Source organism: Mirounga leonina, unplaced genomic scaffold (genome assembly GCF_011800145.1).
Source record: "Mirounga leonina isolate KUSES-001 unplaced genomic scaffold, KU_Mleo_1.0 Mir_114, whole genome shotgun sequence".
NCBI classification, from domain to species: domain Eukaryota; kingdom Metazoa; phylum Chordata; class Mammalia; order Carnivora; family Phocidae; genus Mirounga; species Mirounga leonina.
The window spans coordinates 47870433-47886168 of record NW_023270265.1 but is presented as its reverse complement, the minus strand read 5'-3'; the positions used below and the strand labels follow the sequence as shown (position 1 = coordinate 47886168).

Below are 15736 nucleotides of genomic sequence, written 5' to 3'. Positions count from 1 at the left end.
GTAAATATAAAGACGTGTCTCGTTCATTACTGACAATGTCACAAAAATGGGGAAAGGAAAACCCCTTATCTGTATTCTCACCCACTTATAGAGGCACAGGGAAGATCTGGAACAGTCCATAAGAAACTAAAAAGAGTGGTGGTCAGGGGTCAGGTGCTGTCAGTCCACACAAACCAGTCAGATGATGGCACAAGAAAGAAGGTGTCTCTTAACATGCGTGGGGGGGGGGGGGGGGAGTCAGGGAAGGGGGACCAGATACTTGTTTTGAACAATGTAAATGTATAACCTATCCAAATCTTTTTTTTTTTTTTGAAAACTCACCTTATTTACAAAAGAGAAATTCAAAAAAGCATGCGGGGTAGAAACATGGACATCAGATTTCTCCAGAATGAAAATCTGAGTGTAGTAGAAATTTTTAGATTTTTGAGAAACAATCCAATTTCATAAAGAACTACAGAAAATACAAAGAAAAATAGATATACAGAATGGTAACAAGGGGTCTTTATTCTTACCACCTTCTACCCATATCAAAGCAAGTAGGCAGAAAACAAGTACCTAGAAGACCCCAATTAATAACATACTATATGTTGGCTAAATGAACATAATAAAAAAAATAATCAAAATGGATATGTATCAAATTGAGATACTTCAAACATACAGAATATGCCTTCTTTCAAAGTGCCTCTGAAAAAGAAAGCTATATACACAGACTATATGTCAAACTATATATAAAACTAAACTATATATATAACTATTATATATAACTGTATAGATAACTATTATATATAACTATATAGGTATAACTATTATATATATATATAATTTTATATATTAAGCCACAAAGTAAAACTCAAATTCCAAATGGTACAACAAACCATAGGTTGTGTCTTTGGGGAAATTAAAACACAAGTCAAATCACTAATCTCACTAAGGAAAAAGATGAAAAGCACATACACAAAGCATAGGAACATCTAGAATCCAACCGTCCACTGTAAATCAGTGAGAGGTCTCAGGAATATAAGGATGGTTCAATATTTTTAAATCTACTTATTCAAGTCACCGAATTGACAGATTTTCAGGAAATATGCCATATTAGGATTACCAGGGACACTGAAAAGACATTTGAGAAAACTCAGTATCTATTCCTGAGTTTTTAAAGATCTGAAGAAGGCCGGAAACCACAGGACTCGAGAGATGCGAACATCATTTGTGGAAAATTGAACTCACCTATGGCAAGATCTTATAGGCAGTCATTTTTGGCTAAATTGCACTGCAATAGCAAACCACAAGAGGATTATTTCTTACTCACATCCGGGGGTAAACTCTAACTCTGGCTCTTCCTTGGGGCCCTGGGCTGATGGAGTACCTGCTCCTGAGTCACAGCTGGTCTTGTGGCAGAAGGAAGTGAGATGTGGGGATTTGTAAAACTTCCGCCCAGAAGGGCAGGAGCCATTTCCATTACCATTTCATTGACCAAAGTCATCCCACTGTATGGCCAAGGCTTCTGTCAGGAGGATGGGAGGACGTCTCCAGGATTTTGTCAATGAGAAGGGGCATGTGCTCTTGCCACAGATGGGGCTCGTGAACAGGATCTACAACAGACTGAGAAATGAACTGAAGATGAAGGTCAACATTGATCATGGGGGGAAAAGGGCTGTGAGACGTTGTGACTACACTCCGATTTGGAGAGAGATTTAAAAAGTTAATCTAGCAAATTTAAAGGAATATGCATTCGTACAAAAGGTAAAACACTCATGAAATGTGTAAAGAGAGGACAGTCTATGACCCACAGACCCAGTTCCTGAGGTGGATGTTCTAGAAACTACGGAATAAAGCTGAGAATTGCCAACATCAATAAAATCAACTGTGCTTTGTCTCTGTGCCCTTTCCCCAAAGCTTTGGAGCTTTAATTACCTTTTAATCGGGCTTTACCTTACAGAGAAAATTCCACTCCCATGCAGACCTTGGTAGCTAGTCTTCTCCTCGGGCCGAGTTAACCTGCTTCTCTCTGGAGACACAAAATGCATGTGGTCTCCTCGCTCACTTGGCTCACGTTCACGCGCATCTGCTGAGTTCAAGCTCCCGCACACGTGTGTCTAAGCTCCCAACCAGCAGACCTAGCTGTGGTTAATGCCTACTTGTCTTCCAACTGTGTGATCAGCATCGAAAACCCTTCTGCTCTGGACGCTGACTTTAATATACTTCTCTTTGGCATGGTCGTCAACATGCCAGCAGGCTGGGTCTTTCATTGTCAGGGCATACGGATATGCAAACACATTCTCAGGTCTGTTCTAGAAAGATTGATCCTCCATCAGACACCTCTAAAAGAGTGGAATCGGAGTCTTGAAATACGTTTTTGTTTTTGTTTTTGTTTTTTTTACTTTGATGTGAGCCCAACAGCTGAGGAGAAAACCTTTCACGTGGCCTCCTGGGCTTCCAGGAGCGTCACTCCAGAAGGGAATAGCGGCCTGACAGCAGGGCCTGGAAGGCCTGAAGTCGGGAAGGGAGGTCATAATTGAAAACACATGAGGGGAAGAATTTCCACAAGGTCCCAGAGTGGCTCAGAGGACAGCTCGGGGGCAGGAGCGGGAAGTGGGAGATCCGTGTCTGTCTGTGCAGCTCCAGGACATAAATATTTGGATTTGCATCTAACTCCAAAAGGCGCAAGTGCAAGAAAACATCCCCACGCGGCAGACACCCAATGACGACCCCACAGGCACACGCGCTTAGGTAAAAAAAAGAAGATGTATTTCAAAGTGGGAACAGTTGTACGTCACAAAATTCACTGTGAATCTTCAACTAAATAAATAATCAAATGTATAGCCTCAAAAGACGCGGAGTTTCATCTCTAGCTCAACGGTCGGGTTTTGACGTTGTTTCTCTTAGGCTTTCAAAGTCAGTAGCGCCCTGGTCAGCAGACAGACTACTTCTTTGCCATTTGGGTTCTTTTCCTTTCTTCTAATAAGGAGACCACATTCTAGATAAACAAAAACAGGTGAATGTCATCCAAGGTTTGTGGTTATTTTAAAGTACCATAAAATTAGCCTCAAAAATCCAAAAGAATATTCCAACCTGTCTGTCAAAAACTCTGGCCATTTCTAGGACACCTTTGCCGAACTGAAAGTGAAAACAATAAAAATTACATGTATATAATAATATACAACATATATATGTATGTGTGTGTGTGTGTGTGTTCTTTCTCCTCCTCCAGGAAAAGGCTTTAGATAAAGATTGAGCTCCTTACCTCATTTTTTACACTTGCATCTGCTCCTTTGTCAAGAAGTAACTGGACTAACTCCTCGTGATTATTTAACACGGCCACCTAAGAAACAAAAGACAGTGGGGTGTGAGCGAGTCTGCCTTCCCCACAGAGGACGAGGCCAGTGGCCAGGGTGGACCCCATGCAGGTGGGCCTGCGGAAATCGCCCAGAGGCTTTCTCAAGAAGGCAGAGCCACCCAGGACCACTGTGGCCTCGCAGGACAGACACATGCTCTCACTCTGCAGCGAGGCTGAGGGCAAGGGAAACGGAAGCCGAGTCTGCCTTCCTCCGCACTACAATGACATGAGAAACGCTAGGCCAGGCCAGCCCAAGAAAGCAGCGTGTTCTCTGTTGAACAGATCTGTTTAGGATGCTACAATGGCCTGGGGGCCTGGGGCTGGTAATCCTTAAAGAAATAGTTGTAAAAAGAACAAAAATATTGTAGTGACATTGTCATGCCTTTATTAACAGGCCAGTGGGAAATATATAGACAGCCAAAACCCAGGGCTCATACACAGCTGAATTCACAAGAATTGCCTAATTATAGAAGCAGCTCTGACCTTAATCCCACACACAAAGCCGGGCTGTGCTCTGCAGGGAGGCGTACCATGAGCGGGGTCTTTCCATCTTTATCTCTCATGTTCACGTCCGCTCCAGCTTCGATCAGCACGGAGGCTGCACTCCGGTTTCCAGAGACTGCAGAGACTCTCATGAGTGGGGTCCATCCTGAGCCTGTGTCCACAGCGTCTACCTTTATGCCAGAGGAAGAGCTGCTCTTAGTCCAGTGTCTTTTTCCTTAAAAATATTCATCAGAAACTTACAAAGGAACATTCACTTGCGCAAATGCCCCTGAGTTGGATAGCCCATAAGGATTGCGACTTGGTAAATAGGGATCCAGGGAACTGTGCTAAAGTAACATTCACATGCAGTGAGATGCTGTGTTAGGACTTTATAGGGTGCTGAGAGGCCCTAGGACATCCCACTGGCATCTTCATCTACATTTGGTTCAAAGGGTTGAAAGATGGGGGCGTCTGGGTGGCTCAGTCGGTTAAGCGTCTGCCTTCAGCTCAGGTCATGATCCCAGGGTCCTGGGATCAAGCCCTGCGTCAGGATCCCTGCTCAGCAGGGAGTCTGCTTCTCCTCCTCTCGCCCCGCCCCTGCCTCTGCTTGTGCACTCTCTCTCTCAAATAAATAAAATCTTAAAAAAAAAATGGTTGAGGGCACCTGGGTGGCTCAGTTGGTTAAGCGACTGCCTTCGGCTCAGGTCATGATCCTGGAGTCCCGGGATCGAGTCCCACATCGGGCTCTCTGCTCAGCAGGGAGTCTGCCTCTCTCTCTGACCCTCCCCCCTCTCATGCTATCTCATTCTCTCTCTCAAATAAATAAATAAATAAAATCTTTAAAAAAAAATGGTTGAAAGACGGGATAGATAAGTAAGTATCTCTGTAAGCAGCTTTAAATCCCTTCTGGAACAAGACAGTAATATATATACACACCCTTATACCTATCAATATGGATTAATTTTAAGCAGGAGAACTACAAGTAGAATCAACACAAAGCAACCAGCTTTACTACATAAATTCCAATCTGAGAAGTTAACCAACCTAATACCTTCTCCAAACTTAATTTGACTCGTAATAAGATGGCCATTTCCCAATAACCCAGTGATTGAAAGCTCTCAAGGTCATATTTTAAAAGCCACATTCTAGAATATGTGAGCATTGCCTCCTCCAGTTCCAGTGAAGGCCTCACCAACCCATGAAGAATGATACCAAAATAAATATATATGTGTGTGTATGCATGCACACACACCCCCCTAAATTCTGTTACAGAAGAATGATTCAAACATGTTAGTGAAACACCAGAATGGACTAACAAACTAGAAACTGCCAAAGTCCCTGGAATGTTTCAGGTTATTTATATGTATGAGATTATCCACTCAATATCATTAGGATTTGCAGTTCTTTCTCATGCGAATAACAACCTCTGAGCAGCAGACTCCATCATGTTTAAATAATAAAATCATCCCCTTGTTTTACATGGTGCTTTATGTGGTCTTCGGTGAACTTTCACCCCCATTTTCTCTTTTGGGTCTGAGGGTTAAATGGGGTAGGTGCTTTTATTGCTGGTCTACAAGTGATTAAGCCACATCTCCAAGAAGTCAAATGCCTCTCCTGAGGTCACGTGGTCATGAAATGTAGAGGCGGTTCCCCATGCAAGTCGGTCACTGTCAGTAGAAAATCATTATATTCAAGAATGGTGGCCACAATGCCTGGCTTGGCTCCCAGATCCTAACTATTGCCACCCAAACATGGGGTGGCCTCTCTGCCGAGAACATGGAAGCACTCCTGTTGATATCCTCTATCTGCCACCAGCCGACCACACGGAAATCTTTAGTGGCAACATCCATGTAGCTGGAGGGCTACAGAAAAAGATAGAATCTACCCACAAATAAACGTGCACATATCTGAAGCCCAGAAAGTCTATGTTTCCAAAATTACAGTATTTAAATGTTCATGGCAGAGACCTGCCCTTCTTTCAGCAAAGGTCAACCTTCATTTTTAACTACAGACTTTTACTGGGACCAAAGCATGAGCAGAGTTCATCATAAACCAAACAAGACGACTGTGGCTCTCACCACCACACAAGGCAAGTGCGGCCCCGCCTACCACTGAGGCCCACATGTTAATCCTTCCGACCTCTTGTGCATGTTTCGAAAAGAAAAGAAAAAAAAAACAAGAAATGTAATAAAAGGGAATTATCTTAACCACAGAGGTTTTTCCTTCAAAGGGCCCTTTCTTCAGCCCTCTGCAGGCAGCAGTGGGAACCAGTGAGACCCCATAATTGCTAAAAGCCAGGCTTTCCCTCAATCACACTTCAGAGACAAGCTAGAACAAATCAGCTAACATCTTCCAGGAGACATGACTCTTCTCAATTTGAGTTTATTTTCCAGGTCATCAGTTTAATTTCTCCATACTCTACACCATCTGGCAATCTCAAGATAGCATTTTGTTTACCATTCCTTATTTCCATGCCTTGAAATTTTTATTTAACTTCTTTCGAGTCTTGAACTAAAGTTCTCAAAGTTATCAGCCGTTACTGTAATTGAGCTAATTCTGTTGACTCATCTTCAAACAGCTACAGAAGTCCAAACAATGCCGGTTCTATTTGCTAAATCAAATCTGCACCATCTGATAACACGAGACCAGAAGGGCACCCAAACGCCTGCTTCAAGGTAAAGGCACGAGGAGCTGATATGCTCTGTTTGTGATATGGTCAGTTTGCTCTTGGGAAAGGTTTTGTAATGGCTAATCTTTAAAGCAAACCACAAATAAAAGTAGTCTCATTCTAAGAGCAGTAAGAAGCACTATGGCTTTAAGAGTTCTTGACGTCCTGTGTCTCCAGGACTTAAGCTAGCATCCCATCCATGGCAGGTGCTCAGTAAAGCTTTGTGGACAGATTGAATGAAGAGACGATGAGTGAATGAGCAAAGGCATAAACAAAGTAGAAGCATCATCAGGTCCAGCTCTGGAGTCAGCAGTTTCTTTTTTCCTATACAAGACAAACCTCCGTGATGATCTGAAGCCTCACCATCACATCAATTCTATAATGACCTTTTCTCCCCAGGGCTTCAGAAACCTTCTTACTGGTAAGTCAAAGAACTTTCTGCAGCATTTCTAAGTTCAGCTAATCAAAGGCACACACATAAGGCTCTGCTTCTCCTACACCCTGTGGAACGGCACTGCAAGGTCTTAATGACACGTGTGGCTGAGAAGGAAGATCCCGTACCTCACAGCCATCTTTTATCATCCACTCAATCACATTGCAGTGGCCTCCATCTGCAGCCCAGTGCAGAGCCGTGCAGCCTCCTAGGTCTCTGGTCTCCCAGGAAGCGCCGTGTCTTCGGAGATATTTCACAACATCTAGGTGTCCCGCGTAGCATGCAAGCATCAGACTGCAACATAGGGAGGAAGCAGCAATAGCTCTAAGTACAGCCGCCAAACTCAGGTCCCTGTTTTACTCTGCCTGGTTTAAACCTAGAAATCCTAATGTGAGTAGAAAAGCCATGAAAATTATTCATATGAAATGTCGTGTCCATCAGCTCATAGACGGATAAACAAAATGTGGCATATCCGTACAACAGAATATTCTTTGGCCATAAAAAGGAAAAAGAAATATTGATATCATGCCACTACATGAATGAACCTTAAGACATTACGCTAACTAAAAGAAGCTGGACACAAAAGGCTACATATCGTAGGATTCTGTTTACGCGAAATGCCCAGGGGAGGCAAATCGACGGGGACAGAACTGGCAGGTTAGTGGGTTCCAGGGGCTGGGAGAGAAGAAACGGCAAGTGCCCGCCGGTGAGCACAGGACTTCTTTCTGGGCAGATTAAGAATGTTCTGGAATTCGACCACAGAAGCAGTTATATAGCATTGTTAATTTAGTCTTTAAGTGCCAAGTTTTAAAGGAGTGTGTGAATTTATCTCAGTTAAAAAAGGGGATCACTGTAAATTGAGTAAAATACTGGATTTAAAAACATCCACGAGCCTGTGAAGATATTCTAAAAAGATAGAGGGGAGAAAAATACTCATTTGACATTACGATAGATGGCTATTAAGCCAATTCCATACTCTAAATATTAGCATGTAAAGAAACTAATTAAACATTTCCCTGCCTTTATAGAATAAAAGGTAGTCCATCCTCAATTGATGAGGGAAAGCCCTTTTCACCCAAGCCTGCCAGTTCATCAATATGGAAGAAATTATGGAATTAGAAAATCACACTTTTGTAGTTCCCAATTAAATAATTGATCTGGGCAAGCACCATCAATGGATACTAAAATTATTGGGTAAAAGGTTAATGGAGAACAGAATATTCACACCATGATTACCCCCATAGGTTATTTGCTAATTTCAGTGGGAAACTATTATCTTTACGAAGGAGAGACTTAGCAGCCACACTCTAACCAAATGATCAAACCTAGAATCACCAACTGTGGGACAGCATGCATTCCTGATGGATCCAGCCTAGAGCCACAACACCAGCTCATAAGTGTTCTTGCTAAAAATGTTAACCTGCTTCAAATCAAGCCTTTAAACCTAATTGTAACTTTATTGGCAATAAAGGGACGAATGAACAAGTTAAGCACCGCCTCCACAACTAGGAGACAATTAGGCAACTCAAGAACGTAGGGCATTCTATAGGATAATTGGTCTGGTCTCCTCAAAAAGTCAATGCTGGGAGGAAAAAATATTTAAACCAAAATAATGGATGGAGGACCAGGCTAGAATAAAAGAGACTAAACAGAACCACCAGAGGCAATGTGTGAGCCTTAGTTGGATCATGGTCTTGTCCCCATCCCCCCAAATAGAGCCATGTAGACCTTCTGGAGGACAAGTGGGGAGACTTGCACAACCAGGGCATCAATGATGTCAGGAAATTAGTGTGAAGTGTCTTAGGTGTGACGATGATGATTATGCAGGTCAACGTCCCTGCTTTTAGAAGATAACATACTGAAATATTGAATGAAATATTGAGGAATATGATGCCTATTAACCTTGAAATGGGTAAGTAGGGAGAAAAAAGCTAATAAAAATGTAGAAAGAAAAGCAAATAGGGCAAAATGTCAACAGCTGCCAAACCTAAGTGGTGAGAATATAAAAATATACTGTACTATTCTTTCAACTTTTCTAAATGTTTGAACTTTTCAAAATAAAGAGTTGAGTGCCGTGGGTGATGGGGGCAGCGAAGGAAGTCTTTCCAGTAGGGAAATTCTACAAAGCTCTCTGAGTGATAAATAGAATGTCCAGCTCTGAGGCCCAAACCTGAGCTGAGCTGGAGTGGAACCCGATGTCCACATCTCTGTATCCTTACGTAGGCCTTCATTTCTTGGAAACTCCTGGTAGAGACAAACATGGCCCTTCACCTGCCCAGGGTTTGAGGTGCTTGCTTCTGATGCATATTGCCAGATGCTTAATGCAAATGTTTAAGGCTCCCTTTAGATGCACTGCTTTCTAGAGAGGTTATGTCAATTTACAATTTTATCGATTGCACCTAAAAGTGTCCATTTTACTCACCTAAACCAACACTACTATCATCTTTTAATTAACAATAGGACAGTCAGGTTTTAATTTTTTACTACTAGCACTTTTGCATATTAAATTTTTAATTTATTCTGCTATGAATTGTCTGTGTAAACTGTTCTTTTCTACTGTGTATCTTGGGGGGGTAGGTATGTGTATCTTCTCTATATTAAATATGCCAGTCATTTGTCTATATTTGCAAATCTCTCCCCAGACTACCCTTAACTTTGTAATTAATTTTTAAAAATGTGTTATGTACGGGGCGCCTGGGTGGCTCAGTTGGTTAAGCGGCTGCCTTCGGCTCAGGTCATGATCCTGGGGTCCTGGGATCGAGCCCCACATCTGGCTCCCTGCTCAGCGGAGAGCCTGCTTCTCCCTCTCCCTCTGCCTGCCACTCTGCCTACTTGTGCTCTCTCTTTCTCTGTCAAATAAATAAATAAAATCTTTAAAAAAAAAAGTGTTATGTACCCTTAATCTTCTCCTTAGTGATTTATTTCAATGATTTTGCCTTTCTCATTATAAGATCAGATAGACATATGCTGTGGTTTCTATGGTTCTTTTACATTTAATTCTTAAAGCATCTGGAGTTTATTTTGATGCATGCTATAGAAGACCAGAATTTAACTTTTTTTCTTCATATAACCTTTTCTAACACCCCCCTCATTAGTTTGTGTTGCTCCCATCATCACGTACTAAGTTCTGACGTACATGAAGAACTATTTCTAGTTCATTCTATACATCTTTTTTTCAATTATTTGTACCGATCTCATACTACATTGATTCCTATAAGTTTATAAGGCATTTTAATAACTGTCAAAAGTCTTTCCACATTTCTCTTCAACAAAGTTAATAGCTGGTGTCATCCATTTGTTCTTCCAGGTAAATTACAAAACCATTTTGACAGGCTCCCAAGAATAATTCCATTTGAGGCTATGCTGGATCTATATATTCATTTAGGAAAAACTGAAAATTTTACAGCCTTCGATCTTGCCATTCTGGCATATGGTATAGGTCCCTTTTAAATCTTTAAATCTTTTAACCTAATTTTTATAGGTTTTTTTAATACAAAATTTCTCATTTCTGTTAGATATTATTTATTCTATTTCCCTCAAAGGAAAAAAAATTTTTTTTGTTAAATAGTAGCTAGCCACTTTACTAAACCTCCTTATTAAGTCCAAGTATTTGAAAGCTGATTCACTTGGGCACTGTGAGAGAGGAGCCATGCCTCTTACTCCCATTTCATCTCTCACCAGGTTGACCAGCACTCCAAAATACCAATCATGAAATAACAAAATATAATGTGGAGTTACCATATGCCAGGCACTGTTTTACTCACTTTTCTTGTATTAACTCATTAAACATTCACAATTCTACAAGTACTTCTCTTATCCCTATCTTGTAGATGGGGAAATTGAGGCCCACAGAGGTTAAGTGACCTGCCCAAGGTCATACACCCTGACCACAGGGGAATCTGGATTTGACATCGAACTATCTGGTTCTCAACCACTCCTATGGACTTCACTACTAACTTTTAAAAGGAATCTGTCAATACTAGGAATGATACTGGCTGATCGTCTGAAATGATAAACAAGCTTTTAGGATGCAATCAAAGGATTCACTCCATCAGCAGAGGTTAGTCGTCCTATGCACCAGACGCTGTTACCAGGACTGAAAGCATCCTGTACTTTTAACTAATAAAAGGTGCTGAGTTCACCCAATTTTTGTTTTGCATCTACACATACAGAGGTTTTCACCTTTGGTCTACTAATGGGAAGCATTAAGAAATTTCCTAGTCTAGACATCCTTACCGTCCTGCATGATCCTCCGAGTTAGGATGGAAGAGACATAAATACCTGTACGCATATAAACATATGAAGAGATTTCTTTCTGTCTCAGACTTCAGCAGTAAGGTTATCCTCTGGGATATTCCAGCTATCCCTCTGTTAAATAAGTTATCTACAATCCTAACCTACAATCCTCACAAACTCATGGGCACAGCAGTTAAGCCACAGTCTATTTCATAGATAATCCCTTAATAAGTTTTCTAACTTCTTGCATGGATATTGGTTGTTTTAGATTTTGTGTCTTTTTGTGAAGATTTACATTTCCCCAGAAAAAGTACCACTGAAAAGAGAATTTCAGTGAAATTATCACATCTATTAGCATAGACACAGCACACCATTTTCTTTTTACATTTAGATTTCCTCTATCACCACTGTTAAGTACCCTTCCAAAAGTCTATTTTTTTCTTCTTAAATTTCCAAAAGATTTTCTCTATAGCCACAGCCATGTAGCATTTCTAAATTCTGATTTTTTCTTCTTAGATTTATAAGCAATTGGTCCATTTTATTGTATAAGCTTTTTTTTTTTAAGCAGCTCTTACATCTTTTGTTCTTAAATGTTTCAACAATCTTCCTATTTTCTAATCAATTTCTTTTAATTCTTTCCTCTTTCCTACCCCTCAAGGTTATTTTCTTTGTCCTTTTTAAGTTGGTATTATTCTTTTTCAAACTTCTTGAGTTGATGGCTTAACTCCAAATTAACCTAAGAGTTACATGGAAAACTCCCTTTTAAATTGTTAAATGATTTTTTTAAAGATTTTTATTTATTTATTTGAGAGTGAGAGCACAAGTGGGGGGCCCCAACACGCTCGTGGCTTCATCCCAGGACCCTGGGATCATGACCTGAGCCGAAGGCAGACACTTAACCGACTGAGCCACCCAGACGCCTCAAACTTCTAAATGATTTTTTGTAATCTTATTTAAAATCTATCACTGTGTGTGTTCAGAGGGTGTAGCGGGTAGGCTTTCTGAGCTCAGAAATGTACACTTTCCTTGCGGCCCACCAAAGGTGACCTGTGTTTTTGTAGCTACTGTTTAGATACTAGTTTGCAGGGTGCACACCTTTGAGCTGTATGTACCATGTGATTCTAAGCTCCTGGAGCAAAACCCCTGCATTTTCTGTGTTGTTCTACCCAAGCACCAAGCACAGAGCCTGGCATGCAGTAGCCATTCAACAAATCCTGGTTGATTAGAACGAATCAGTTAATTAAACCTAATACTAGAATACTGATTATTTTTAAGTCTTTGTAGAGCATTCCTTCATCTGTCTGAATATAGGTTTCCAAGTATCATGCTCTTTTTGTCAATTTCTCCTCTGCTGCACTCCATGCTTTCACTGCAGGGAAGATCTTGGGGCCGTAGCTTTGACTGTGACTGTTATGTGCTTCTTTGGGAACACCTAAGAGTCTTAGTTAAGAGAGTTCGGCCAAGTGTGAGGAGAGCCCTGGCGGGGGCCCCAAGTCTCACAAACACAGCCCAATGCCCAGCGCGGCGCTGGTGATGGCTACCAGTCACAGAGCACCTAGCGTGTGCCGGGCACTGAGCTAGGGCAAGTGGATGCTGTAGAAAGTACAGCCCACCTCATTCCTGTGGGATGAAGGAATAAGCGAACAAATGAATAAGCCAGGCTTTGTTCATCGACATCTTTCCTTTGGGATACAGTCCTGTCCAAAGAATCTGCTGCAAATATTTGGATTAAAGCAAAAACCATCTGGGCCGAAGTCTGGGAACCGAAGTCTGGGAACATTTTGGAGCATGTCCCACCACCCACCTGTCCTTGCCACTTCCGTTCTTCATATTCACATCCGTGCCATTAGAGATGAGGATTTTCACAAGCCTGAAGGAAACAAATTGGAAGGGAACTTGGATACACAGCTTTGAGGGGAAGGAACCCACAATAATGCGGGAATGATGCACAGCACCATACTGAAGACACATCTCCACACTTTCTTTTCTGCCTTCAGAGGGCAGCTGGCGTCAAAGACAGGACATTATTAAACCAGAAAACTACCTCTTCAACATCAAAAAAGGGGGGGGCCCTTCTCCCTCACATGAATTATTCATTGAAAACAAAATATACCACACAAAACACATTGTTCTGTCGAGCTAATTCACTGTCACCTTAATGACCATTTTAATATATTTCCAAATGGCAGCATTTAATAAGATATACATCTTTTTTTTCAAAATGGCACTTTAGTATTAAATATGATTGTAAAATAAGCCATTAGTGTGTATGCTTCTTTGTGGCATAGAGATAATAATATCCCTGAAAATTGTATCTTAGCAACCTCTCAGGGAAGTTTGTTTTCCAGAATTAATATCCTTCCCAGCTTTTTAAATATAAAATATTTATATTTTAAATATATTTTATTTATGGGACATATAAAATATATTGCAAAATATAATTAAGTGGCTACCTCTCTTCCTCACCATAGGATTATATATTTTTACATTCTCTGCCGCATGGTATAGAACTTCAGGATTCAAACAGCCGAGTTTTTGTGCAGCCCGTACGTGGTACGGTTTTGGAAAGCGAGAAGAAGGGGCCTCCTGCACACACATCTTTTCCCCTCCCATCCGTGCTCTGAGCAGAGCCTCTGGGCGAAGTGGAAGGGCCAGCCACTTAGAGATAAGAAAGGAGGAGGCCTACCTGGTGTAGCCTTTCTGGGCAGCGACCATCAGAGCAGTAAAGCCAAACTTATTGGGAACATCAACCTTAACATTTCTTGGGGACAAACACAGAGAAAAGAGATTAACATGCTCGGCATGGCTCCCCGTAGATTCACAGCTGAGGTCTCTTGCAGGACACAGGTGGCTAAAATGATTCATTTTCCCGAAAATCCCAATTTCTTCTGGGCCATTAAGTTTCTGTTGTCTTAAACGGCCCTGCCTAATATTTTTCAAGGATCCAAATTCACAAGGAGAGAAACTGCTGTAGTTTCGCTTAAAACAGGCACTCCCTTCAACTCAAAACCATGATGTGAGCAGATAAAACGCTGGGACGAGCCCCACCCCCTTCTAGAGCAGAGGACACAGGAGTGTAGACACTCCGCTCCGCCGTGAGCCTGGACTGGGGGAGGCCTGCATTTCTCCCTTGATGCAACTGGAGGAAGAAAGCAGAGCTCTTAAATACCAGCTTAGAAGCGCTGGCTTTTTGCAGGATCCTTCTCTCCTCCAACTTATGAGCCCTATTCGCAAAATGACTGGTCTTCTAAGCTACTCAAAACTACTGAGTCGAGAAGAATCTAAGTAACATCGTTTACTTCGCATTAGGAGACAGCCTCAAAGATCCCACGGCAGCAAATGTATTTGCTACTGTTCGTCTGGGGTTTTGCCAACGTTTTGAATCAGAAACCGCTGATTTAATGATTCCTTAGATAGCCGCGGGCACCTGGGGGTGAAATTTGCCTAAACGCTATGGCGTATAAACGAGAGTCGGAAATTATTTCTGGGAATAGGATACCCAGACTTCTAATTTTCATTTTCAGTTTTCATTAGATAATTATAAAATATAGCATTTACACAGGGCTAAAGGTCATCTTTGTTGACTATGCTGGACTCACACCAGTCACTGGAGATCTGTTTTGGAGCAATTTCAAAGGCATGGAAAATTGGGGGGAAATAAAATAAGTGCAATTCCATGCACTTGCTGGGCGTTAAACATTTTTAAACTTTAAGGCAGGGCTCTCTCACCCTCCTTGAAGTATTCGAACCAGCAAATCTTCATCATTCACATTGACAGCTCGGTGAAAGTGCTCACTACTTATGGGTTCTCCTGAAGAAAGAAGATGGAAAATGGTCATCCGAAGTTGAATGAAAGAAGATTCATTCTGGCTACGCACCTCACACAGCCTTGAGGAGGTGTTCACGCTCCCCTCCAAGAAGGCACTTGGCCATTCAGAGAAGTATAGCTTACATTTCCTATTCCACTTCTCTTACTGAGAAAGACCTTGTTTCCATATCTTAAGAACATTCAGATTGTCCTCAGGACTTGGGATATTCTCAAGTTATAAAAGTACTGCTTTGCGAATGGTATTTTGATAGGTGAAAATAATCCTTCCAGATTTCCTAAGACTTACTAAATGTCTCTTACTAGCAAGGAAAGGCCCCACCATCGTCGCAACACGCTGGTTTTGCTTGCCAGAGAGTCACTAAACTACTTGAACAAACGACAAAAATAAATTGTTGTAACTTTTGACATCCAAAATTTCAGTGCTTCCCAGGAAGATAACATTCATGTTGGCCTTGTCTCCCGGAGCTTCGGCGGGTGGGGGGCAGGAGGAGCTCATTCACGGAGGGGGAACACCGTGAGAAAGCCTGATTATGGGGAGAGCCTGCCAGGCAGAGAAGACCAAGGAGGAGCTGCAAGGTACTCCAGGAACAAGGGGACGTGGGGCAGAAAGGAGGGCGTCCCTTTGTGCGGGGGCGGGGGGACCTTAGCTCCTCAAGGAGGAGAACAGGAAGGGCAGAAAGGAGCAGAGTGTGACAATAAAGTGCCAAGTGAGAGAAGCCCGTCTTTCAGGGCTTGCTTCACATTCTGTGA

At 41.8% G+C, this 15736-nt stretch overlaps 1 protein-coding gene across 1 annotated transcript in view; it reads right to left on the bottom strand.

Annotated features, from left to right (window-relative positions):
- Positions 1 to 2445: 2445 nt before the first annotated feature.
- FANK1 (fibronectin type III and ankyrin repeat domains 1) overlaps positions 2446 to 15736 on the bottom strand; it is a 99754-nt gene continuing 86463 nt past the window's right edge. The window contains exons 4-11 of the mRNA XM_034987405.1: positions 14887 to 14968; positions 13844 to 13918; positions 12962 to 13027; positions 7050 to 7215; positions 3868 to 4011; positions 3245 to 3322; positions 3073 to 3117; positions 2446 to 2490 (exon numbers count right to left, since the gene is read on the bottom strand). Coding sequence (XP_034843296.1) covers positions 2446 to 2490; positions 3073 to 3117; positions 3245 to 3322; positions 3868 to 4011; positions 7050 to 7215; positions 12962 to 13027; positions 13844 to 13918; positions 14887 to 14968 — 701 coding nt within the window. The remainder of the gene's footprint in view (positions 2491 to 3072; positions 3118 to 3244; positions 3323 to 3867; positions 4012 to 7049; positions 7216 to 12961; positions 13028 to 13843; positions 13919 to 14886; positions 14969 to 15736) is intronic.